Source organism: Corylus avellana, chromosome ca3 (assembly GCF_901000735.1).
Source record: "Corylus avellana chromosome ca3, CavTom2PMs-1.0".
Taxonomy (NCBI): domain Eukaryota; kingdom Viridiplantae; phylum Streptophyta; class Magnoliopsida; order Fagales; family Betulaceae; genus Corylus; species Corylus avellana.
Window position 1 is genome coordinate 20,324,457 of NC_081543.1, and position 26,990 is coordinate 20,351,446.

The 26,990-nt window shown below is 40.3% G+C and overlaps 2 protein-coding genes across 10 annotated transcripts in view; one reads left to right on the forward strand and one right to left on the reverse strand.

Annotated features, from left to right (window-relative positions):
* LOC132175743 (molybdenum cofactor sulfurase) overlaps positions 1–26,990 on the reverse strand; it is a 112,194-nt gene that overhangs the window by 1,665 nt on the left and 83,539 nt on the right. For 5 of the 9 annotated variants that reach the window (XR_009439457.1, XM_059587775.1, XM_059587772.1 and 2 more), the window contains exons 13-20: positions 22,156–22,233; positions 21,967–22,068; positions 21,542–21,641; positions 21,206–21,379; positions 8,307–8,429; positions 6,333–6,397; positions 1,910–2,061; positions 455–684 (exon numbers count right to left, since the gene is read on the reverse strand). Coding sequence is in view for 8 of the 9 variants with exons in the window: in XM_059587775.1 (XP_059443758.1) it covers positions 455–684; positions 1,910–2,061; positions 6,333–6,397; positions 8,307–8,429; positions 21,206–21,379; positions 21,542–21,641; positions 21,967–22,068; positions 22,156–22,233 (1,024 nt within the window). In the remaining variant the exon portion in view is untranslated. The remainder of the gene's footprint in view (positions 1–454; positions 685–1,909; positions 2,062–6,332; positions 6,398–8,306; positions 8,430–21,205; positions 21,380–21,541; positions 21,642–21,966; positions 22,069–22,155; positions 22,234–26,990) is intronic. The other 4 variants (XM_059587774.1, XM_059587773.1, XM_059587778.1 and 1 more) reach the window with 4 other exon arrangements.
* On the forward strand, positions 16,280–17,840 carry LOC132175744 (uncharacterized). Its single transcript, XM_059587780.1, has 2 exons — positions 16,280–17,072; positions 17,357–17,840. Exons 1-2 carry the CDS (start codon positions 16,298–16,300, stop codon positions 17,392–17,394), a joined length of 813 nt encoding a protein of 270 aa, XP_059443763.1. The 5' UTR covers positions 16,280–16,297; the 3' UTR covers positions 17,395–17,840.

The following is a 26,990-nucleotide window of genomic DNA, read 5'->3' on the forward strand; positions in this document are numbered from 1 at the left end:
CCAAAGGGGCAAAAAAGAGTCCAGCTATGAGAAAGAAATGGCTTGAATCTGTAGTATTCTTTTATTTTATTTATTCTAAAGGAACACTGTGCCTGAGGTTAATGTAGAGCTTGTTCCAATGTTTTTCGGTAAGCCAACTTCTGACTAAAACAAGACCTCGATTACACCTCTTGGCAGTGTCCTAACCATAGACCAAGTTACTTGGTATAACTTTTCATTTTTGTTAAGCAACTTGACGCTCTATAAAGGTCAAGGTCCAATGTTTTTTTAATTGAATGACTATATATTGCAAAGGGAAGGTCCAAAAATAAACACACCCTCAAGTAATTCCTAAGTATTGTCGATGTAGCAAAAAAGGAAAAAAAAAAAAAAAATACAGAAGCATTTTCAAAACAACTGAAAATTAACAAGCTTCATTAACTCATACAAAACTGAATACGGTACGAGAACATACTTGAACTTATTCTGTTATTTAGGTCAGATACGCTCTCCTTGGATATTAATAAGAACTGAGCTTCATTGGAAAAATTCAATCTGCTCTGCCCATCTCTACACATTCCCACACTTCCGCTCTTATTCAAATAATAACTGGTGGACATCGAACACCGCAACAAACAGCAAGGTTGCCCGAGTGCATGGCTAAACCAACTATTGACTTCATTGTTGTAACCCTGGCCTTCATATCTACCCAACAAATGACAATTTAATTGCAACTTTGAGAGTTTAATACAATGAAGATAACGTATAGAGAATAAAAGGCATTTCCCATTTCATTTGATAGTTTGGATATAAAATGATTCTTCCACAGTTTTGAGAATTGTTATTTTAAACGTGTTAGACATTACAACATTGTTCATGAAGCAAACTGTTTAAAATTGCTAACTCAAGATGCCTTTCATCTGCCTAGTATTATCCGAAAAACATCACCATTCTTGTAAAAGACAAGAAGTTAATGAGTTTAGGTACATCTGGCAACACGAACCATTAATTTGGCGTCCAAGAAATAAGGCGAATGCATTTTTTATTGCATGGGAAATAAAACAAACCCTTTCTTGTATAATGTGGTCAAATATATAAATCGATAATAAACCACGTCTTGGTTAAGTAACTTAAATCTTTATATTTCACAGAATTGGAAGTTGTGAAGAAGTTAGTAATGAAATGGAAAATGAAAGAAAATAGTAGAGGAAATAGACAGCATGGAAACAAAGATTTTCGGGTGGTTTGGTGTTAGAAACCTACATCTATCACTAGGGAAGAGGCCGATATGGCTACAATATGTTTTTATTCCTTAATGATATTTATGGGATAATTGAGGTAGATAAAGATAAAGATAAGTATGATATCAAACCTGATTAGAATGAATCCTAGAAGGTATCCTATAAGGAATATATACCTAATATGGAATCTGTTAAGATTTGTAGGACAGGAAAGGAGGCTGCTGCCTCTTCTTGTTATTAAGCTTAATAAACCTAATACAACGCATCACAATATATAGACTAAACCCTAATGACTCACAAACCCAAATAACGCTTCTAACAGAATCATATCATGTATTCTAACAAGTTGCAGTGGACCAGATACCAAAAAAGTGACCAAGCTTTTCATGTTGACCCAAGTTGACTCCAAGATGCCTGGCATATCACCGATCGTGATGTGAAGTTTGTTGCCAACTTTTTTTCTTCTCTGATAGTTACATAGCAGTGTTATATTCATTGTTGTTGTCATCCTCATTGACATTTTTGTTGCTCAAGTTATGATCCTTAACCTAGCTAGTATGTGGTAGTGCAACCAATCGATATCCCATTCTATCGTTGTGTATTACACATAAAGATTTCATCTTTCTTTGCTAGCCAAGCAAAAGAACAAGTAATTAGCAAATATAACTAGCAAGTGTATTATATCTCACCTCTGGCCACGAATACAAATTTCTTCTCCACTACCATTATACGATTCTGACTCAAGGCTGATCTGCAGCCTCTCTTTGCAACGTGGAGATTCTACAAATAGTATTCCTTGATGAAGGTCAATAGAAGTACCTATAAGGCACATTTCTGGAACCTACAAAACCAAGTCATACAGATAAAAACTGAATCTGAATATCCAACAATGAAGACAGAAGATCTACTTATTTACATAATCAATATGTCAACCGAAAAATACTCCCACATAACACTTATGTACATAATTGAATCATCTATGTTATGCACATCCCTTTAACTTGAACTTCACAGAGCCATGTTGACATAACATGACATGGATAAGAGTATGGCTATTAGATACTCCAAAATAGTAAAAAGTCGTTGGAAAACAAACTTCCATCCTGAACACAATATCAAATAAAAATAAGACCTTTACTCTAAAACTAGGTCATCAGTGCTTTGCTGATAAGTTGAATCAGCAAAAAAACGTTATGGACAGCCCATCCATGAGCTGAAGTGTAATAGATATGGCACAATAAACATGGCAAAAAAAAAGGCAACTGGTTGAAGGAACAGGTAGACTTTATCATAAATGCAGTATAAGAAATTGGGGAAATATGTCATTTCATTTTGTCGATTCACTAGCCTGCAATGACAAAATAGTGATCAACACTGCAAGAACCTAACCTCCTAATAAACTCCTAGCACATACCTACACTATTAGAGGGTAAACACACTTGTTCTCAGCAATTAAATTGAAGGCGTTTTAAGCAAGTTAAGAATCAAAGGATCATTGGCTAGTTGGATGATTTTGACATAAATATTATCCTTGCAAACGAGACTTATAAGTCCAGTTGAAAGATCAAAGAAATTTATAATAGTATTGTCAAAGGCAAGCCTAGTGCTTGCCTAGGCACCTTGCCAGGGCAATGCTCAAAAGCTTCTCGGCCAGGTACCTTTAAGTGAGGTATTCGCCTTTGGCACTTAGCTGAGCACCTTGCGAGAAGTGTTAGGCGCTTGAGGAAAGTGCCACTGTAAATTCCCTACATTTGCAGCTGGACAAAATAGTCCCCTTAAAGAAATGGCTGTTTAGACTTTTAATAGGAGGACAATTTTGTTCACTTGTTTCTTTTGTTTTGTCTTAAGTAATATAAAAGGTCTGGGGCAACAAAATAAACTAAGGTATATCAGAAAGTGGGGCTGAATGGGTTTGATCAAATAAGCAAAAGGCAGAAACAATTAGCCGAAAACCGTATCAAAGACTGAAGCTTCAGGAGCCCATCTTGTTAGAACCACAACCAGGAAACTACCTCTTGTTTTTTTCTTTTTCTTCTTTCAGTTTTTTAGTCTCTCCCTCTGTCCACACCAAGAACACAGAACAAGTGGTCTTTCATTTTTTTTGGGGACATCCATATCTCTCTTTGCACTAAAAGAATTTTTTTTTTGTCAGTTCTTCTTTGACTCTTTATCCATTACAAATACTTCCTCCCCCCCAACAAATCTTTTCTTTTTCGACGTTAAAATCCTCTGGACTATGTTAATGGTATTTATTTTCAAGATGTCATGCTTTCTAAGGCAAATGGTGTTGGCACTATGGGCTTGAGAGAAAGGCTCGGTGGAGAATGGTGGTAGACTCTAAATATGAAAGATCATGGGGAGGGTGTTGTTCTAGTGAGCCTGTTGAGGTGTATGGGGTGGGGGTTATGGAAGAATATTAAGAGAGCTTGGGGGGAAGTTTTCAAGTCATACTAGATTTGAGGTGGGAAGATTGCTTTAATGTTAGATTTTGGAATGATCTATGGCATGGAGATATGGCTTTTAAGAACACCTTTCCAGATTTATTTGGTATTGCTTGCGCAAAGGATGCTTTTGTTGCAGTTTATGTGGAACTTTGTGAAAGTTCTATTCAGTGCAATGTAAACTTTTCTAGAGTGGCTCATGATTGGAAGGTGAATACATTTGCCTCGTTTTTCAAGGTGTTGTATTTAGTGAGAGTGATACAGGAAGGTAAGGACAAGTTGCACTGGGTGCCTTCCAAAAGAGGGTTTGTTTGGTGTTAAATTTATTTACTGTGTTATGGGTTGTAATGATGGCTTTCGTTTCCCTTGGAAGTGTGTTTGGTGGACTAAGGTTCCATTGAGGGTAGCATTTTTTGCTTGGTCGGTGGCCCTAAGAAATATCCCTACTATGTACAATCTCTAAAAGTGGCATGTCATTGTGGCCGAAAGGTGTTGCATGTGTAAAAAGAAAGACGAGTAGTTGTAAGGTTGTTTGTTCATTTTGCAATGTTTTCTTCAGTCGATTTGGGTTGTTTTAGGTTATGCATAGACGAGTAGTCGACTTGTATCCTTGTTGGTAGACTGTTGGCATCACTTCGAGTGTTGTTGCGTGGAAGATGGAGCCTTCGTGCCTTTTGTGGTGTCTATGGAGGGAAAGGAAATGCAAATTTTGAGGACCATGATGGGACTTTAGAAGAGATTAAGTCTTTATTTTTCAACACCCTACATCTTTGGACATCTGCTTTTGTTTCTCCTTTGGTAATTCGTTATCATGATTTTCTTATTCTTTTTGATGCTACGAGCTAAGTGGTTTCTTTTGTGTACATAATACGCTTTTAATGATATGTTAATTATTTATAAAAAAAAAAAAAAAAAAAATCTCATGGAGATTTTTTTTTTTTTGATAAGTAATGTTTATCTATCAAAAGCGCAAAAAGGCCTAACCCTAGTACACATGGAGTATACAAGAGCACTGCCTAATTAGAAGAAGAGGAAAGAACAAGGAAATCAACATAGCTAATTACTAAAGGAGCGAGCCACGTTGCTGTCCAAGTGAAAAGAGTGTAAAAGAAGAAGGCCGTGAGCTCCTCCAAGGATCTCTCAGAATCTTCAAAACATCTCGCATTCCTTTCTAACCATAAACACCACAAGAGGCATTGAGGAACGATTTTCCACACAACAACACTTCGAGAACGACCTCCCGACCACCAACAAGCAAACAAACCCGCCACATGGAAATTACTCACCTTTTCCTACTCTAAAACATATATAAATTATAAGTAACTTTTTTCTTTTTACTTCAATTAAATTGGAAGTCTTCTACTTAAAAAATATTTGTTTTGTTATTCTTCTTTGTTAGAATAGTAGTTTAATCTTATTTGACTGTTTTAGTAGTCTATCTTGTTTAGAAGCGGTGACAAAATGTATCTTATTGATATACTTCGTGTTAATCTTGAAGTGTAATCTCCTCTATAATAAAAAACGAAAGTGTGGCATCCTATGTGAAAATTAACCCACCATTTATTTTCTCAACTTAGTATCAAAGCACGTTGGAGCGGGATCCGATCCATTGACGAAGAAGAAGCTAGTGGTATCGGTTTATCGCAATGAAAGTATACTTTAGACCTTTTGCAAGATAAAAGATTCTTGGAGTCTAAACTAGTTGATAAGGCAATGGATCCAAATCAAAAACTGATGATTGGTCAAGTAGAGCCTCTTGAGCATCAAAAAATGTATAAAAGAATGGCTCTAGTCAATGTCTTGGAAGCCAAGAATGCCAAATTTGGTTGCAGTTCAACATATTCTTAGATATCTAAAAGGATCACCAAGACGCGGATTATTATATAAAGCTAATGGATACCTAAGCATTGAAGGTCCGCCACAAGTTAACTGTACCTTTCTGGGAGGTAATTTAGTAACTTGGAAAAGTAAGAAGCCAATAGTGGTTGCCAGGTTTAGTGTAGAAGCTGAGTACGGAGCAATGTCTCACACAACTTGTGAGTTTATTAGTTGAGAAACTTTCTTCAAGAAATTGGTTTTAAAGTAGCAGCACCTATGACACAATTTCTGTGATAATTAGGGAGTAATCAACAAAGCCACTAGTCCATTTTTTCATGAACATACTAATCATATTGAAGTGGACTGTCATTTTGTTTGTAACAAGTTAGTCAATGAAGAGACCGTTACTCCTTAGGTGAAGTTGGAAGATCAATTGGCAAATTTATTAACAAAATGACAGTCCACTTCAATGGTGGCTTAAAATATCAACATTTTTAAGAATACTTAGGTGCTAAGATATTTTGATAAAGTTAAACAAGTTTGTACTTTTTAAAAGATGTTGAATAAAATATTGACATTTTTAAAATTATAAAGACATTTCACTCTGACCTTTTTAAATATTAAAGACACTTCACTGTTTGTCAGAAAAATAATTTTCTATTTATTTTGTAATTTGAGTCCTATGTTTACAAATTGACATCTTAATTCACTTGAGAGATCGACCTTTTTAGCATGTCATGCCTCAAACAACACAAGGACTTGGCACCTGGAGGTTGCCATTTGCCTTTAACATGCTTTAAGACCAACACTACTATCTACATAACAATTTATCCATTTAAAGAGAAAAGTTCACCTTCTTTTGGGTAAGAATTTCACCAGTTAAGCTTTTAAGAATCCACTCACGATCATATCTCAGACCTGCTCAAAATTCAAAAATATATAAAGTAAAATATTGCTCAAATCAATGACATAGTAATTCATTAATACTTGGGGACAACAAAACCATAGTGCTCATTACAAATCATGGCATGTAAAAACAGGATAAAAATGTGTTGACACAATGTATCCTAAAGAAATAAGACACAGATATGGTTAGAATATGAATCAAGCATGGACATCTAGTTTATTCATTGAAAAAGAACATTATTCACCCTGAAAGGGTCAATTCCATGTCATAAAGCCTTACAATGTCCATCCTTGCAATTATGTTCATAGTCTACACTTTATACTGTCATACACACCAAGGCTAGAAGTGTGCCTGTTCCATGTTTAGGGGTGTCCAATAAGTGTCGGACGTGTTTAAAAGAGGAAAAGAAAAATGGTATTTTGGATTCTTAAATACAGTTAATAGCCTATTTATTAAAGTGTTGATTAAATTTATCTCCTCCTATCGGCTTAAATGTTTAGGACAAGTGGTGAATTAACATGGTATAGTTCGAACTATGACTCCGTCATTTACCCTCAATTTCAATTAAATATTCCATGTTATGGGTCTTACTTATTAAAAAAGAGTTTGAGTTCACATGTGAGGGGGAGTGTTAAAGTGTTGATTAAATTTACCCCTTCCTATCAACTTAAGCTTTTAGGACAAGTGATGAATTAACACTATCAAATATGTACCAGACTATATCCGAGAAGTATACCTGCTCCTCAGATCTCAAACAACAAAAAGCAATGCGAAAAGAATCTAATCTCCCGTATCTCAACCATAGAAAAACACTAGTGTAGGTGAAATGCACATAACATGATCACATGATACACAACCCATAAAAGTATGGGAAGAGATTGCTGATCTAATAATTGGATTATTGTTCAATTTAAAATGAGATCAATACGGTCTCAAAAATCTGCAAGCACTTTGTTATATTACTACTCTATTCCATTCTTATTAGGTCAAAGGCTAGGCCGCTTTGGAACTCAAAATCTTTCTAGGAATTTGCCGGGCCATTCTATATCTCTCACTTCTAATGGTGTTACTCTCACAGAGGAGCAGGAGGTTGAGGAAGGAAATGTGCAGTTCTATGAGGACTTGTATCATCAACCAGAAAAGTGGAAACCAAATGTGGATGGAATTCAACTCTCTTCTATAGATTCTGAAGGCAGTGGCTGGTTGGATAAACATGGTGTTTAGGGCACTGAAAGAAATGAATGGGGAAAAAGCTCCCAGTCAGGATGGTTTTCATATTAGATTTTCCAATCTTTGTAGGAGAGTGGTGAGAGAGGATGTTATGAGCTCTAACAGTATACCTATCTCACATCTCATCAGAAACAATAAAAAGAAAAGAAGGTTCAAAACCAGAAACAAAAGGATGTATACTGCAATTGTATAAATGCACAATATTATTATACAGAAAAATCTTTAAAATGCAGACTCACAGAAAGATTATAGTGCATGATTTCAATCAATTTGCAAGATAAAGCTGTGAGCATTGGGAACTTGAACTGTCAGAATTGACAAACTGCACAGTGATTGAATAATTGATATATGATTGGAAATAAAATCATATCATCATTGATATAATATTTGACATTTCACCTTTAATGTCTAACAATATGCATTAGTAAAACATAGTATTATCTCCAAGAAATTATTGATGTTATATGTTAATCCAAGCATTAAAAAATGTAATGAGTGCATGACTTTGGAAAATGCAGGCATTTATGGTGCTGTCCGAGTCGCACAAGAGTATTACCAAAGGGATGCAAACATTTATAAAATGGCTACTGTACGATGACAAAAGGAACAAGTGCACAGGTCAGCAAACCTAGAATTAATATCAAGAGTTTAATGATGCATCACTCAGTTCATCAAGCCAAGAATAATTACAATGTCCAATACCGGTATTACTCAGAGGCCAACTTTCTGTGCTGAATCCTGCACATGATTTTATAGGGTAGATCGTAATGGAGTTTAGGTAGAAACTACCAGCCAGGAGTCTGCTTCCAGAACCTGCAGTTTATTAAAAATTCAGATGCCATATACAACAGATAATGCATTATGTGAAGTGATGTTTCTGTCTATCAGAAGCACCATTGAGAGTACAAAATAATGCTGCATGGTTGTTTACTTTTAGTTTTACCAGGGAAACTGTGCAGCAGTAAAATAAATACGAGTGGAAGAATTGAGAAGTAAGATGATGAGAAGGAATCAACAGTGCAAACATGATAACAGCACAGAGACAACAAAGAAGAAGATTTCGTTATGTAAAAACTAAAATAGAATGAATCAGGACAACCAAAGTTGCAATCCCCCCGCCCCACATTACTCCCTTTTTTCCCAAATAGAGGCCTCAGTTGAAAGATCAAATTTAGAATTTTATATTTTCTAAAATTACCATTTGAAAGTAAAATTTTGAGGCATTTTATAAACAAATCACTGAATAAGTTTTCAACTTTTGAGGGCTAGTTTTATCACTTTTACTTCAAAGGAATGTGCATTAAATACATGATCCTTTCAAAAGTTGGAATCCCAAATATGATTCTCCATGATTTGATTGCCTGATTTTATTCCTATTATGTGATCTTCAATAAGTATCTTTCCATAATAGTTTGTATCATCGAGGGATAAGGCAATATCCTTTTCTTCATCTTTCAACTTGGTATCAGAGCAAGTCTGGTCCCTAGAAAAAAAATCAACTTAGTTGTATTTCATTTCATGTTTGTGCCACTAAGATTGGTGCTTTTAGAACTACACTTGGTCTGCACTTGTTGCCACAACAGACTCACATTCGAGATCCTTCAGCAGAGTCTAACACGTTTTGGGCGAGTCTTTGCCGCCAGCACACCTGTGCTAATCAAAACTCTCCATGCTTGACTGTTGTGGTTGCACGAAGGAGGTAATGTGGGCAAGGAAGTTTAGCGGTCTGTGACATGTTGTCTAGTCAAGACCCAAACGACAGGTCATTCAGCTATAGACAAACAAGAAGTCAGTCTCCCTAAATAACAGGTCATTTAGAAGAAGCGAAAAAAAAAAAAAAAAGAGAAAAAATGTTGCTCTATTTTTGTTTCTTACAGACTATACAGTGTGTTGCCTAGTTTATCTTTAAATATAGCGTGTTGCCTAGTTTATCTTTAAATATTTTGTTGAGCCCCGTTGTCGTGTAGTGGACCAATTTTGGTTGTATGTCTAATTTAAAAATGTTAGAGATAAATCAGACCTAAGATATTGACTGTTAAGAGGTTTCATGCAAAAACGGGAGAGAAACAGAGGAAGCAAGTTCATATTTTTCACGTAGCCTTCCTCTCTCATAATATATATATATATATATATATCAAAAAAGCGCAATGCGCCTCTAAGTACACAAGAAAGTATACCTAAGTAACCCAAACAAAAGCCCAAAAATACACCCTAGAACCCAGAGAAGACCCAACCCAAGCAATAGAGCCACAGCCATACAGAAACCCAAAAAAGAAACCAAAATACAAGGCAAAACTAAAACACCCTGCCTTTGACCCTACTAGAGCCACATCCTCTAGTCACAAAATTAATGAAGAATTCTAAGTTTTTAAGCTCCCTCTTCCCCTTAGTATTGGAGACAGACACCCCCGGATCACGGTCTCTATCCGCTTCAATGATAGAAAAAAGACTCGAGTTTTTTCTCGTCATCCCCAACAGTTAATCCCAAGGTGTGGGCGAGTTCCATCGCATCTAGCACCCCCTCAGAATAGCCCTCCTCCTCAACCACCGGAGTATCCGCCACAAAAGCCAGCAGGTTCTTGTTCTTATTCAGCTGCTTACCTATATTATTCTTCACCCTCCGAGTATACCCCTGCTAAGACTTGGAGATAGAAGAATAAAAAGGTGTTCGACTATCTGTCATACCAGGATGAGAGAGGCAAAGTCTCGTACCTAGCTCAGCCGCACCATAGGAATAATCACTAGAACCAGCAGTTCAAAAGGGAGAGGTACCTAGTTGCTGAGGAGGAGCAGGACAGACGTCCTTGGCAACTAGAGTCGAGAGAGGAGGAGCGGGACTCGAACCTAAAAAACCCCGACAGAGCAAGCCCTACGCCGGAGAAGATTTCCGATCAGCCTTACCAGAAACTTCAACGGTAACCGTAGAAGCCACCAGCACCTTAGCGACAGTATCCACCGGCGACCCAGGATCAGAAAGAGGCATCGCATCAGCTTCGGCCCACTTCGTGTTCATCGGAATAGTCATTGAAGTTGCAGAAATGTTCATTGCTGTAGCAGTGACCTCGGCAATAGTAACCACTGGCAACCTAGGGTCAGAAATTGGCATCGCATCAACTTCAGATGTCACCGGCGATGTAGAACCATTCACCAGCAGTGTAGAACCCATTAGCTCCGACAAGGCATTCCCAAAACCCATCTCAGTACCCGAAACCTATCCAGTATGCTCCTGGGGAACTTGCTGACTCGAAATAAGTCCAACACTCGAAGAGGGCTCCGAAGCTATGCCCAAAATTTTGGGCCTGGATCCCAAACGAGGCCCAGTAAAAGATATTATCCGGCGTCTAGCTCGCAGCCTAAAACCAAGAGGAACTTTGGGCCTCAAGCCCAATTTGGAAAAAACCCGATCCACATCCAACCTATTCTTCTCCAACATTTTCTTCCACACCAGAGAAACCCTCAACGCCTTCAACCGTGAAATGCCGCTGCCTCTGAGACCAAAACGATCGCCACCGCCATGTGGACCAGATCGGCCACCACTACCCAGCCCAGTGTCATTCTTCTTAAGCAGCGCACCAAGCTTAAACTCGAAGCAATTCACAGGTGATCTCGCCACCTCATCGCCTTTCGCCAGCTCGCACCAAGACACTACAGGGCACAAGTCGAGACCGGTCGATGAGGAGAGCACAGCCGCATAGGAACGATCTCTTGAGGAAAAACCCTTGTCGGAGTTGACACCAGAGACCATTGGCTTCTCCTCTGCTGCGAAAAACCCCAAAATTTTTCGTAGCTCTCCCATGATGCGTTGCCAGCCCCAACCTTCACGACCCTTGGGGAACCAAATGCCCCTCTCCGACCACCCTCAGCAAAGACAAATGGCCACTAAGAAACGACCGGCCTTGTTGCAACCCTTATGGACCATCAAAGCATTCCCATTTTCCCTAAAGGATTTGGCAAATTCCTCCTTCCCTGGAGACAGCGACGCCCCCTCCACTGTGTTCGCCAGCCAATCCGAGCATTGAAGACTCAGATATAAGGAACCAACGAGCCCTTTTCTCCTTTTCTCCAAACGCAACTATGTCTTGCCTGCAATCGCCGAAAAGGAGAATGATTTGGCCTCCATAGCAAATCGTTAATCAACATCAATATGCTTGGTTCTTTCATGAAAAAGGGGATTAGGCGCAAGTGTATAGCTGCCTGGTTATCACAAAATAACGGGATAGGAGTAGGTGTTGGGAATCCAATTTCCTAGAAAAAATGTTGTAACCACATCAACTCACTGGCAGTCTGCAACATTGCCCTATATTTCACTTCGGCACTAGACCTTGCCACTACTGTCTGTTTCTTACTTTCCCAACTTAGCAAATTACCGCTCAAGACTGTATAATATCTTGTAGTAGATCGTCTGTCTAAGGGAGAACCTGCCCAATCTGCATCAGTAAACCCTTCTACTCGGAGATGTTTATTTTGTCTATACAATATCCCAAGGCTAGGAACTCATTTCAAATATCGAATAATACAAGTAACAGCTTCTCAATATGAAACGCTAGGAGCCTCCAAGAATTGACTAACAATAGTAACTGCATATGTATCCACACCCCTACTCCGAACGATCCCATCACCTCCTTAGAACACCAATAGGGGTGGGCACGGGTCGGGGTTGGGCGGGTATCGACCTTTTCCCCAACCCGCCACCCGAGCACAAGTAACAATATCCGCGCGGGTTCAGGTATTGCGGGGCGGGGTGGGGCGGATCAAGACGGGTATTGCAGGTTGTGCGGGTTCTTTTCCAGATCCTCTCATTTCTTTCCTCCACCAGCTTCTCTTCTTTCTTTTCCTCTTTCTTCCCCTCCATTTTCGTCTTTTCGTCAGATCCTCTCAGAACCCCGAGAAACAAACACAACCCTACATCAAACGATTCAAACCTATAAACACAAAACCCCGAGAAACAAACAAACATACACAACCGTACATCAAACCTATAAAAAATGGAAAAGAAAACCAAAGAATAATTCATGAAAGAGGTCTAGAGAGAGAAAAAAAACCTGGATCGACAAGATCGTGGTCTGTGGAGGTGGGAGCAGCGCAGTAGCAATGGTCTGAGGAGGTGGAGCGGTAGCATAGACTAGAGAGAGAAGCAGACGAGAGGAGGAGAGAGAGCAAGGGAGACGAAAGAGCGAGAGGGAGAGAAAAGGGGACGGCGGCAGAAGAATAGAGAGAGAGGCTAAATAGATTAGGGTTAGGGTTTCTTAGTTTTTAAACTTATGCGGGGTGGATCGGGGCAGGGCAGCTACCCACCGAAAAAAACACCTAAAACCCGCAACCCGCCCCGCCCCGCCCCGCTAGGGTTGGAAGAATCCTACCTGAACCCGCAAAAAAAACATAAAACCCGGGCAAGGCGGGGCGGGGTGGGTTTGCGGGTTGGGCGGGTTTTTGCCCACCCCTAAACACCAACCTCGACTCGTGCTATCATATTTTGCTTCTACCACCAATCTCCACAAAGCCTTCATCTCTGTCACATAACGCCATAACCATTTACCCAAAAGAGTATGGCTGAATTGAGTCAAATTTCTTACACTCAAACAACCCGATAGCTTCGGAGAACAATTTTTCGACCAATTAACTGAATGAAACTTAAACTCATCATTGATACTTCCCCATACAAAGTCTCTTTGAAGTTTTTAAAGCCTTTTTGCCACACCAATCGAAATGAGGAACAAGGACAAATAGTACATAGGAAAATTGGACAAAGTACTTTTAATCAAGGTCAACCTGCCTCCCTTTGACAAATACAGCATCTTCCGATCAGCCAAACGCCATGGAGGATTTCATGTACTAAAAGCTAATCTTTGAAAGAAAAACCGAGACAATATTCATACTAACATTCCATTGTCTTTACGGACTTCTAGACATCTCAAAGCATATCTTAGCACTGAAGTTGATTTGTTCGGTCCACTCGTCCAATCTAATTTCACTATAAAATATTAACTTAAAGTTCAATGTTTTGGCAATTCGCAAAATGCCTTTCTCTTTGACCTCATCTGTGTTGCAATCAATTTTATTATGGTTCTACTAGTCAAGAAGTGATTTTGTTGTTTTCAAATATGCATCCCTTTAATACATTTTTCAAGGATTATGTTGATTAGAAAGATTTGTAAGTTCCAAGGGTATTATGACTAAAAAAAAAAAAAGTTTCTTTGGTTTACATTCTTAACTAATTTTAGATTAAGATTGTTTTGTCATCTCCACTGTGATTTCTTTCCACTCTGGAAACATATTGTCTTGTTATATAGAAGCAAGTATTACATCCGCTATTAGTATTAATGTAACAATTGATAGAAAACTAAAATGTCTGGCCAATTTCAAAAATATACATTTGCATCCATAAGACGTACAACCAAATTTATGGGACCAACCAAGATTAATTATTACTTCTAATACGAAGGGTATAAAAACTAGAGCTTAATGTGGCCCACCTGTCCGACTGGAACCCTAATACCAACTAAGAAGTAGTTACGAGCGTTAAACCACCATTTTTTTTTTTTGATAAGTAATAATGCATTAAAGAGTACATATGGGCGCAACCCAAGTACACAGGTAGTATACAAGAGAGCGACTAAGTAGGGGAAAAAGAAGAAGATAACATAAAGAGAAAATCAGGAAAGTTGATCACTAAAGGAGCAAGCCAGCCTATAGTCCATGTGAATAAAGTGTACAAAAAGAAGTGAATAAGGTTCTCAAGATTCCTCGACACATCCTCAAAGCATCTCGCATTCCTTTCCTTCCAAAGACACCAAAGAAGACAAAGGGAAGCCATCTTCCATACCACAGCACTATTCGTTCTCCCGCCCGCCCACCAACTAGCAAACATCTCCTTTACGCTTCTAGGCATAACCCAACACATGTTAAAGCGAGAGAAGATAACATCCCACAACTTGCGTGCGACCCCACAATGAAGAAAGAGATGATCCACAGACTCCCCATCCGCCTCACACATACAGCATCGATTAATCACAACGATACCTCTTCCGAACATTATCCAACGTGAGAGGTTTCCCAAGGACAGCCGCCCATGTGAAAAACACCACTCTCAAAGGAGCCTTGGTGCGCCAAATGCTTTTCCACTGAAAGTGGTTAGGCACCTTAAAGGCAAGCATCCTATAAAAAGAGCGTACCTCAAACTTCCCTTTTCTTGAAGGAATCCACCACATCCGGTCCTCCCCTTCCCCCCGAATCGAAGACGAGTACAAGAGCGAGAAGAAAGAGGCTAAGGCCATCTCCTCCCAATCATGAATACTACGGGTGAAAGTAACATTCCAGTGAACCATCCCATTTACACACTCCCGGATATCCGCAATGGAAGCATCCTTATTGCAAGCAATATTAAAAAGACCTGGAAAGGCATCCTTGAGAGACGTCTCACCACACCAACAATCCTCCCAAAATTTGACCTTCCCCCCCAAACCAGGATCTAATCTGAAGTGACACCGAAACGACCTCCAAACCCCACAAATGTATTTCCATAACCCCACCCCATGCGTTCCACGAGGAACTTTAGAACGCCAACCACCCCAATCCACCCCATACTTTGCCACCAAAATACTTCTCGACCAAGCTTCTGCCTCATTTGCAAATCTCCATAACCATTTCCCCAAGAGAGCTTGATTAAAAAGACGCAAGCTCCAAATCCCTAGTGTCAATGAGATACGGTCCATATATATTTAGCCATAATTAGTCTTTCTAGTTATGGCATGTTCTTGTATTATAGCTACAATATATTGTAATTAATAGATAGATTTTAGTTGCCTTATTGGTTTCCCTAGATTGCTGTAATCACTGAGATACAGCCTGTAATTACCTAGACAATTTTCTATATAATACGAGCAACCCTCACATTGAGAGGTATTCAGTACAATTGACATGGTATCAGAGCCATCATCTAAATTAGGGTTGTTTTCAGTTACCTGTTGAGGGCTGTAGGAATTGTCAAGCTTGGGTTGGGACTGGGTCGTATTTTTGTGGCGGTCAATAATTTCAGGGGAGTTGTCGATCATTCTGGTGGGTTCTAAACTGCTGTTCGGCAGTTTCTTGGTTTGTGGAGGATCCTTGGTGGTTGACGGCAAGGTCTGTGGTGGTCGTCGGCAAGTTCTGTGCAGTCTTGGAGTGTTCCCGGCGATCTGTGGTGGTTGTCGGCAGATTCTGTGCGACGTGGGCTGTCGGCGTGGTGTTATCGGCGACTTGGGCAGTCGGCGTGGTGTTTCCGGCGAGTTGGGCTATCGGAGATTTGGGCTGTCGGCGTGGTGTGGTGAGCGTGGAGTTTCCGGTGAGTTGGGCTGTCGAGATTTCTGCTTGTGGTGCTGTTGAATTTGAGTTGCTGAAATTGTGGTTTTGGGCTTGGGTGTTGTTGGGCTTGGACTTGCTGGGCTGATTGGTTTGGACTTGCTGATTTGAGTTGCTGAAATTGTGTTTTTGGGCTTGGGCGTTGTTGGGCTTGGACTTGCTGGGCTGATTGGCTTAGACTTGCTGAGTTGCTGGTAACTTTGGGCTTGCTGGGCTTGGGCTTTGTTGCTGTTCAGGGTTGCAGATTGCTGTTTGACTTGAGTGGACTTGGGCTTGACGGTAATGATCCAGCTCCTACGGAAGCTAAGGATTTGGCTAAGTGGAAGGTCAAGGATGCACGTGTGATGTCTTGGATCTTAGGGTCTGTTGATCCTCTTATTGTGCTCAATCTGAGGCCCTATAAGACTGCAAAGACTATGTGGGAGTATTTGCTGAAGGTTTATCACCAGGATAATACCGCACGCTGTTTTCAGCTGGAATATGAGATTGCTAATTACACTCAAGGCAATCTCTCCATTCCGGAGTATTTTTCTGGTTTTCAGAATTTGTGGGGAGAATTTTCTGATATGGTTTATGCGAAGGTACCTGCTGCATCTCTGTCTGCTGTTCAGGCTGTTCATGAACAGAGCAAGAGAGATCAATTCCTGATGAAATCACGCCCTGAATTTGAGGTTACTCGCTCAAATTTAATGAATCGGGATCCTTCGCCATCTTTGGATGTTTGTTTTGGAGAATTACTCCGTGAGGAGCAGCGTCTTTTCACGCAGGCTACATTCCAGCACAATTCCAACCCAAATCCAGTAGTCTATGCAGCCTATGGGAAAGGGAAGGGTAAGGATATGCGTAAGGTCCAGTGTTTCAGCTGTAAGGAATATGGTCATATTGCGGCCAATTGTGCAAAGAAATCTTGCAATTACTGTAAGAAACCGGGCCACTTTATCAAAGAATGTCCCACTCGGCCTCAGAATCGTCAAGCTACTGCCTATCAGGCTGCAGTAAACACCTCTTCTGCTTCAGTGATGTCCTCAGCCTCTTCTTCTGCGGCCGGATCAGCTGTTCTTACTCCTGAAATGGTCCAGCAGATGATTATGTCAGCCTTCTCTGCCTTAGGGCTCCAAGGTAATGGTACTATTTCGTCTAAGTCTTGGCTTATTGATTCTGCAGCATCCAATCATATGACCAGATCGTCTGATACTCTTTGCAATGTTCGTCCATATCATGGTTCATCTCATATTCAAGTAGCTAATGGAAGTCATTTAGCTATTAATGAAGTAGGAGATATTAATCCTTCATTCAGAGATGTTTATGTCTCTCCTGGCCTTTCTAATAGTCTTATTTCAGTTGGCCAGTTAGTTGAAAAAAACTGTGATGTCCATTTCTCTCGTGATGGTTGTCTTGTGCAGGATCAGGTGTCGGGGAAGATACTCGCGAAGGGGCCTAAAGTTGGCAGACTATTTCCACTGCATTTTTCAATTCCTAGTTGTTTATCTTTGGCTTGTAGCACAGTTAACACCCCAAACGAAGTATGGCACAAACGTTTGGGTCATCCAAATTCTGTTATTCTGTCTCATATGTTTAATTCTGGTGTGTTAGGCAATAAAGAACGAGTTTCTCAAAATTTGTCATTTGATTGTTCTGTATGCAAACTTGGTAAGAGTAAAACTCTTTCGTTTTCTTCTCATGGTAGTCGTGCTACAAAATGCTTTGATGTTGTGCATAGTGATGTATGGGGCATTTCTCCTGTCATTTCTCATGCTCGATATAAATATTTTGTAACATTCATAGATGATTTCAGTCGATATACTTGGGTCTATTTTCTTAGGGCCAAATCTGAGGTTCTGTCTGTTTTTCAGACCTTTGTAGCATATATTGAGAATCAATTTTCTACAGGCATTAAGATTTTGAGGTCTGATTCTGGTGGAGAATACATGTCCCACGAGCTTCATGATTTCTTACGTCACAAAGGAATTGTCTCTCAGCGCTCTTGTCCTTGTACTCCTCAGCAAAATGGGGTGGCGGAACGAAAGAACCGCCATCTCTTGGATGTTGTTCGTACTTTATTACTTGAGTCCTGTGTTCCTTCTAAATTTTGGGTTGAGGCATTATCTACTGCAGTTTACTTAATTAATCGACTGCCCTCTCAGGTCTTGCATTTTGATTCTCCTTATTATCGTTTGTATCATCAGCATCCTAGCTATCTTAATCTGCATACTTTTGGATGTGTTTGTTTTGTTCATTTACCTGCTCATGAACGTCACAAACTTTCTGCTCAGTCTGTTAAATGTGCCTTTATGGGTTATAGTGTTTCTCACAAAGGTTATGTTTGTTATGATCCTGGTTCTGACAAATTTCGTATCTCTCGTAATGTTGTGTTCTTTGAGCATCAATATTTCTTTTCTACACATGTTGAATCATTGCCTGAGATTAGTATTCTACCTTGTTTTGATGAATTGCCTCTTTTGCCTGAGCGGTTCAAACCTGGAATTGTGTATACTCGACGTCTACCAACTTTGCCTCTTCCCGAGACTGACCCTTCTTCTGAAACTGTTCCGACAACTCCTCCGATTGATCCGCCATCTGAGACAGTTCATGAGTTTGGTCCTCGACGATCTTCTAGGGTATCACGCCCTCCTGATAGGTATGGTTTTCCCCACACTTCGTTTACTGCTACTTTATCTTCTATTTTCATTCCTACATGTTTTTCCGAGGCTGTTAAATATGAATGTTGGCGGAAAGCGATGGATGAGGAACTTCGGGCTCTCCAGGACAATCAAACATGGGACATGGTTCCTTGCCCCTCTCATGTTAAAGCCATTGGTTGTAAATGGGTTTACTCGATTAAGCTTCGTTCTGATGGGACTTTGGATCGGTATAAGGCCCGCTTAGTTGCTCTTGGGAACAGGCAAGAATATGGGGTAGACTATGAGGAGACATTTGCTCCGGTCGCGAAGATGACTACAGTGCGTACAATTATTTCTATTGCCGCCTCCCAAGGCTGGCCACTTCACCAGATGGATGTTAAAAATGCTTTTCTTCATGGTGATCTCAAAGAAGATATTTACATGACTCCTCCTCCGGGGTTTTTTTTTCTTCTCCATCTACCGCTGTGTGTAAGTTAAAGCGTTCTCTCTATGGCTTAAAACAGGCTCCCCAGGCATGGTTTGAAAAATTCAGGTCTACTTTGCTTCGCTTCTCCTTTGTCCAAAGCCAATATGATTCTTCTTTGTTCCTTTGCAAGACTCCGACTGGTATTGTTCTTTTACTTGTGTATGTGGATGATATCGTTATTACGGGAACCAACTCCAGTTTGATTGCACATCTCAAGCGGAATCTTCAAGACTCTTTTCATATGAAAGACCTTGGTCCTCTTACGTATTTTTTGGGGTTGGAGGTGCACACTGATTCTTTTGGTATATTCTTGAATCAACACAAATATACCCAGGACTTGATTAGTCTAGCTGGTCTTCAAGATTCTTCTTCGGTGAATACTCCTATGGAGGTTAATGTGAAATATCGAAGTGAGGAGGGTGATCTTCTCTCTGATCCTACTGTGTTTCGACAGTTGGTAGGCAGCTTGAATTATTTGATTATTACTCGGCCCGATATTTCCTTCGCTGTCCAGCAGGTTAGCCAGTTTATGCAAACTCCCCGCCATCTTCATTTAGTTGCTGTTCGGCGTATCATTCGATATCTTCGGGGCTCTTCTGGCCGTGGGTTGTTCTTTCCAACTGGCTCTCCTCTTCGCCTTGTTGCTTATAGTGATGCGGATTGGGCAGGATGTCCTGACACTCGGCGGTCTGTCACAGGTTGGTGCATGTTTCTTGGTGATTCTTTGATTTCTTGGAAGAGTAAGAAGCAAGCTCGTGTTTCTAAATCATCTACTGAATCCGAATACCGGGCAATGTCTGCTGCTTGTTCTGAGATTGTCTGGCTTCGTGGGCTTTTGGCTGAGCTTGGTTTTTCTCAAACTGATTCTACTCCTCTTCATGCTGATAATACTAGTGCCATTCAAATAGTTGCTAATCCTGTTTACCATGAACGTACGAAGCATATTGAGGTAGACTGCCATTCTATTCGGGAAGCCTTGGACACTCGTGTTATCTCTCTTCCTCATGTTTCCACTGATCTCCAAATAGCTGACGTCTTCACGAAGGCTATGACACGACAACGTCATCAGTTTCTTGTGGGCAAATTGATGCTTCTTGATCGACCAGCATCAATTTGAGGGGGGATGTCAATGAGATACGGTCCATATATATTTAGCCATAATTATTCTTTCTAGTTATGGCATGTTCTTGTATTATAGCTATAGTATATTGTAATTAATAGATAGATTTTAGTTGCCTTATTGGTTTCCCTAGATTGTTGTAATCACTGAGATACAGCCTGTAATTACCTAGACAATTTTCTATATAATACGAGCAACCCTCACATTGAGAGGTATTCAGTACAATTGACACCTAGCCCTCCCTTAGGCAATGAAGGAGAAAACAAACCTCGTTGCCAACTAACTTAAATGGCTTTAGTCTCTAAATGTCCGAGCACCCCAAAATAAACCACCATTTATGCTCGTAGGATGAAATAAATTTAATCATTTAATTTATATTCCAACTTTTTCCTTTACGTGTGGGTTCAAATTTTTTCCTTAATAAGTGAGGCCCAATACATGAAATATTTAATTGAAATGAGAGGTGAATGATAGAGACATGTTACAACTCATGACCTTAGTCGCTGATACTATGTAAACAACTACTTCTCCCAAAAGCTTAGGTGATAGGAAATAGTAAATTTAATCATTTCTTTTCTAACAAGGAGAGAATTAGAGAGAGATATCTCTTCATCTTGGTGTAACACCCCACCCCAACGACACAATATTTTCTGCTTTTGGTTCCCTTGAACCAGGCTTTCCAAGAAGCCATCTATCTTGGTACTACTCTCGCATAAGCATGTTTGATTGTGGAGTTCTGATAGGTTCATGGTTATCACGGCTTTAAAAGGCGTTGCATCAAGAAGGGTGTGAGTATATATATAAGCACATCCCCCTTTTCAGGCGATGTGGGGTGTCACACTTGGTACTATAACAAGTTGAAAAGCCTCGGAACTGCCTATGATGATATTCCATTGTAAAGTTTTTCTTTTTTTCTAAAAAAAAAAAAAAAAAAAAAAAAAACTTTTCCAGACTAACATTGTGGATAGGATATGACTACCTATATTTCAGCTTGTTCTAATAATGTTAAAGTGTTAAGTGTCACCTTCAGGAACCCAAAAGACACAAAATGCCTTCGAGTTGTATGTACATCCTAAAAGATGCTTCATCCCAATTAGGAACTTTGGCAGAATAAGCTCGACTCTAGAATAACTGTGGTGTGACATGTAGGGAATAAGCATGACCAGAATGGCCATAAAACCTGCAAACCATTTCTTATCTGCATAAGAGAGCCCACAAGTGTGACAACATAATTAAGTATAGACATTTGGACTTAATGATAATGAAAGAACAGTGGCACTTGGATGGAGAAGATGGTTAGGATTTGAATTAATTTCAATTCATTCAGAGCAAAGTACGAAGCAGCATAAAAAAAGGTAACCTTTGTCTGGAAAGGGGATGGACCTTTCTCTAAAGTGATACCCACATCCAATTTGATTTGGTAATGATACAAAGGAACCTCTCACGAAATCAATAAATTTCTGCATATATAACAACAAAGAAAAATAAGACAGAAAAAGAAAGACCCAATAGATATTTTAAAAATTTATGATTAGTTCCCCCCTACATCTACAATATGTAATCCAACAATTGAAATTTTATTTAATAAAAAATAAAAAAAGAATAAGTGAGCCATCTATGAAATTTCAAAGAAACTTCTGTCAATTGGATGAAGCTTGAAATATACTCAGTATAATTTACCTAGAATATGTAGGCACATGACATTAGGAAAATGAAAGAAAATACAGAACCATGAGAAAGAGTTCTTAAAAATTCGAGCATAGCTTTCGGGATAGCAAAATCTACCTTGGCATCTTCATATGTTGACATATAACCAAAGGACACTCTTACAGCTCCCGTTGGTTTTCCATTAACTACATCATAGTCATCCCAGCAAACATGGCCAGCCTAAACTCAAAAGTGGAATTGTTAGGCAAGGAAACATTTATCATCATATAAAGATGGGTAGAAATGAGCCAAAACTATAACACATACCTCAACGTTTGAAAGAAGATCTGAGTGAGACAAGCCAAGATATTTTGCACATGCTCCAGGATTGCAAAAGCATCCTGTCTACACAGGAAAGCATGCAAAAGATACCAATCAGCATTCTGTCAAAAAAGTGAGATGTTAAACCACTTACTTTCACTTTGCTCATCTAAGGTCATCAAGAACTAATACAAAGGCGTAAAAAACATACAACAATGTAAAATGCAGGTCTTAGGGGCGGTGGAAACATCCAACAAATTATGCTCAAGGCTTAACAATGAAAGCACAAAAGAAAAGGTTTTTCAATGTAATCTTACAACCAATCATTTTGGTCCACATTCTATGATACATAATGACAAATTAAAAGAAAAGGTAAATTAAATATGACATGATACCAGTGCCAGATTTGCTTTCTCTCCGAGATGGTGATAGTCAATTTCTCCCTGTGGCTGTACTTGCTAGTGGGAACCCAAATAATTAAGAGACAAGAGAAAGTAAGTCTTTACCAGTGGTTACACATAGCTCAGAGAATGGGTCGGGCAGGTGTGTGCTCCAATTTCCAGTGGACACTGTTGTAGTATATCCTGAACCCTTCAGTCCAAGTTCTGTGGCCCCTTCCTTTGGTGTCCTTCATATTACCCAAGGTTCCCTCTTTCAAATCCACAACCTTTCGAGCATGCCAAATTGAGTGCTCAGAATGGGTCAAGAGACGAATCTATGGGCTAGAAAAATTCTTGGGGGTTTCATATGAAGGTTTTGAACAGGCGATTTCGGAGTTGTTCTTTGCAGTTGAATCCAAATGTAAGGGGCATAAAGTCGGGCTCTTTCAAAAAGGAGACAGGGAGTGGTGTTAGAGGAGTTAGGGTCCTGCTTAATTTGTCATGTTCAGTGAATTATGATTCCACGAGAAATCCATCCAAACCCCATTCTCCTTCTCAATGTCATGGCAAGTCTTCTTCAACCTCAATATGAGTTTGGAAATTATTAGGTGGAATGTTATAGGAATTAACGATTCAGGGAAAAGGCTCGACATTAGCAACTTATTAGAAAATAGGAAGCCCGATTTAGTGTTTTTTCGAGAAACTAAAATGGAGCAGCTTTCGGCCGGTATTGTTTGGGGCATGTGTGGTGGTCCTTTGGTTAAATCACCACTTGTCCCAAAAGCTTAAACTTATTGGAATAGGTAAATTTAATTATTTAATCAATACTTTAACACTCCCCTCATATATGGGCTCAAACTCCCTTTTAATAGATAAGGCCCAACACGTTAAATTATTATTATTTTTTTTTGATAAATAATATTATATATAAAAAAAAAGCACAATGAGCCTCTAGGTACATAAGAAAGTATACATAGATAGCCGAACTTAAAACCCAAAGACAACCCAAAAAACCCAAACAAGTAGCCAAAGCCAAACAGTAAAACCAAAGAAACAGAACCAAAGACTAAAGCCCACACTAGTTCAACACCAGCCATAAAACCCAAACCCCTAATGCACCTCTGGAGGAAAGGAGAATGCATTTTTGGTCCCGACACAACTCCGTCGTCGCTGGCACAACTCCGGGGAAAGTCTCCCTCTAGCCTCATAATTGATGGAGCATTCTAAATTATTGAGTTCCCGCTTCCCTTTCACCTTTGGGGTGTAGGGCTCCCACTCCTCTTCAATATTCGACAAAAGATTCAAAAGACCTTTCTCGTCACCTCCTTCACCACAAGACAATCCCATAATGGAGGCGAATTTCACCGCATCTTGTACCACCTCCGTATAGTTCTCGACCCCCTTTCTTCGCAGTGTTCGCCACAACCTCGGCAAACAACTCCTTGTTCTTATGCACCTGCTGAGCAATCTTCTGCTTCACTCTCCGGGTATACCCTATTTGAGACTTGGAAAAAGAGGAGTAGATTGGAGCACCACCCTCCGACATGCGAGGAAAAGGTTCACTGAGTCTCAAACCCAATTCAGCCACATGCTTCTTCGAAGAAGAACAAACCTATGATTCTTCGACGACAATCTTAGAACCTTTAACTGACGATGAAGCCTCTTTCATCGCAGGCAGAGAAGGAGAAGCATTTCTAGATCCTAAAAACCCCCGACAAAGCAACCCTTTTTCCAATGCAGGGATACGATCAGCCTTGATAGGAGCTACCTCCGAAGGGACACAGACCATTGCCAAAGGCGCACGAGAGCTATCGACCTTAACACTACACAGCTTCGCTGCTCCCTTAGAACTATAGACCTTATAACCCTGAGAAGACGAGGACGCCTCTTTCACTACAGTCGAAGAAGGACAAATCACTCTCGGGTCTAACAACCCCCGTTTGATCAAACCATTCACCAGGGAAGAGATCCGATCAGTCTTACCTTGAGCTTCCTCCGTTGCCGAGGAAGAGAAAGACAGAGGACTCGCCACCGATGGAGAAGCAGCCTCAGCAACTATCTCCGGGGAGGCATAATCCCTCATCGGGGAAACGGAAGTACCCACCGGACCGAACTGCCGAACCTAAGAAGATTCCAGGAACAAAACAGTCTTCGACGGGGAACCCAAATCAACACCAACTTCGACATAGCCTGAATAGACAAGGACGCCTCCTTCACCACCCCGAGAAGGGTTCCGAACAGTCTGATCCTGAGCTTCCATCAACGCCGAAGAAACGACAGGATCCGTTGCCGCAAGAAAGACAATCTCCCTTTCCCTGCACATAGAGGGCTCGCCGGACAAGTAACCACCTCAGATGAGATAGAGTCGACCGCTTGAGATGCAGGAGCCTCCACCTGTGAGCCCACCAACGGAGAAGCAAGAATACTCACCGGAGAGAGTTGCTGGACCGTTGACGAAAACCCAGACCCAACATCGGCAACCCCAAAGCTAACGCCGAAACATAGCTCAACGTCCGTGATCTCAGCCGCACCCTGCCGAACCACAGACACTGGCAGAACATCACTAAGCACCATCGCAAGCTTCGGAGTTAACGAAGGAACCCACTCCGTGGTCACTTTGGACGATCCCACCGGGAGAGAAGCCATCGACGGAAGCACCTACGCCTTACGAGAAGGCTTAAGACACCCAGGGTTTGGGCTTTTGGGAAGACCCAAACCCGAAGCCCTTAATGCCTATCTGCCTAGACTTAAGACGCCTAGCAAACTTGGGCTTTAGAGAAGGCCCAGACCAGAAGCCCTTTAAACCTTCCAGACTTTATAAGGCAATATATATGGGTATTTTGGTCTTTGTATTCAAAGTTACAATATATAGATATATATATATATATATATATATATATATCCCTAAAAAGATTGGGAAGTTGGAAATAGGGGATTTCATACCTATTAGCCTGTTGCTGAGTGTCTAAATTTTTTTGACTAAAGTTTTTGCTATTGTTAGAGGAGAGTATTAGGGCTAATATATTATGTGGGTATTTTGGTCTTTGTATATATATAAGGGATTTCATACTTGTGTGTGTGTGTGTGTGAGAGAGAGAGAGAGAGAGAGAGGAAGGAGGCTACGTGAATATTGAGCCTCTTCTTTTGTTCTCTTTTCATGCAAACCCTAAACCCTATAACATGGTATTAAAGCCATAACTACTAACGCATCTCTTCCCACCCTGCCTCTTCCTCCCTTCATATATATATATATATATATATATATATATATATTTTCCTCTCTGTATTACTAATCGTGGAATTCTGAGTGGGCTTAATGCCCGTGAATCGTGATTGGGGGTAGATGGTGGCTGGCGTGTTCTGTGGTGGTGGCCAGCATGTTCAATAGTTGCTGCCTTGTGGTCGTTGCTTGGGTCTGTAGCAATGGTTGTTGGTATCGTCGGTGAGGTCTATCGGACGCCAGCATGTTTCAGGCAAGCCTCCGGTAGGTCTCTAGCGAAGGTTCCTGTTATGCTTAGCTTCTGGTTTTGGTATTGCCGGCCTGGTTTGCCTGTCCCGGACAAGTTCGGATGGTCTCTGGCGAAGGTTCCTCTTTGGCTTTTTCAGCCGTATTCCGACTGGCTTCTCTCTCTTTCTCATTATTTTACTGATTGGCATTGGTTTGAGCTGGTTTTTGCCCTTTTTCCAGCATTGTTGCAGTGGGTTTTTCCATTAGTTTTGAGTGGTTGTTACAGTTACTTATTTGTTGTATTTCTGTGGTGGAGTCTTTCGCTTCTTTGTTGTTGAGATTATGGCTGCTAAACCTGAGACTTAGTTAATGCTCCAATGACTCATGTGAAGCTGAATGGAAAGAACTATAGTTATTGGGCACGGTCTATTGAAGTTTTTTTGAAAGGCAAGGACTTGTTTACTCACTTAACTTCGGGTATGCCTAAAGACACTGCTCCTAGCCTTTGGGAACAAGAAGATAATCAAATTATCTCTCTTATGTTGAACAGTATCGAGTCACACATTGGATCCTCATGCATCTATCTGCCTAATGCCAGGATATTTAGGATCATCTTAGTCATATGAATTCTGGTACTGGAAATATCACTCGGATTTATGAGGTGTGTAAACAATATTTTGGGCTTGAACAAGGTGCTCAGACTGTCAATGAGTACTACAATCAGGTTGTGGCCTTTTGTAAAGAGAAGAACTTGTTTTTTGATCAGTAAATAAATGTATTAAACAAAAGCGCAAAGGGGCGCAACCCTAGTATACAGGGAATACACAAGAGAGCGATTAAGAGGGAGAAAAAGAAGAAGAGAACATAAAAAGAAAGTTAGGGAAACTGATCACTAAAGGCGCTAGCCAGCCAGCAGTCCAACTGAAAAGGATGTATAAGAAAAAGTGGACAAGGTCTTCAATGTTCCTAGACGAGTCCTCGAAACATCTAGCATTTCTCTCAATCCAGATGCA

What these genes read in the sequence shown, in the direction of transcription:
- LOC132175744 (XM_059587780.1), top strand. Translation starts at nt 16,298, where the DNA reads ATGTCTTGGATCTTAGGGTCTGTTGATCCTCTTATTGTGCTCAATCTG. An exon ending in CTCTGCCTTAGGGCTCCAAG is followed by an intron (nt 17,073 to 17,356) that starts GTAATGGTACTA and finishes TGTCTTGTGCAG; the next exon opens with GATCAGGTGTCGGGGAAGAT.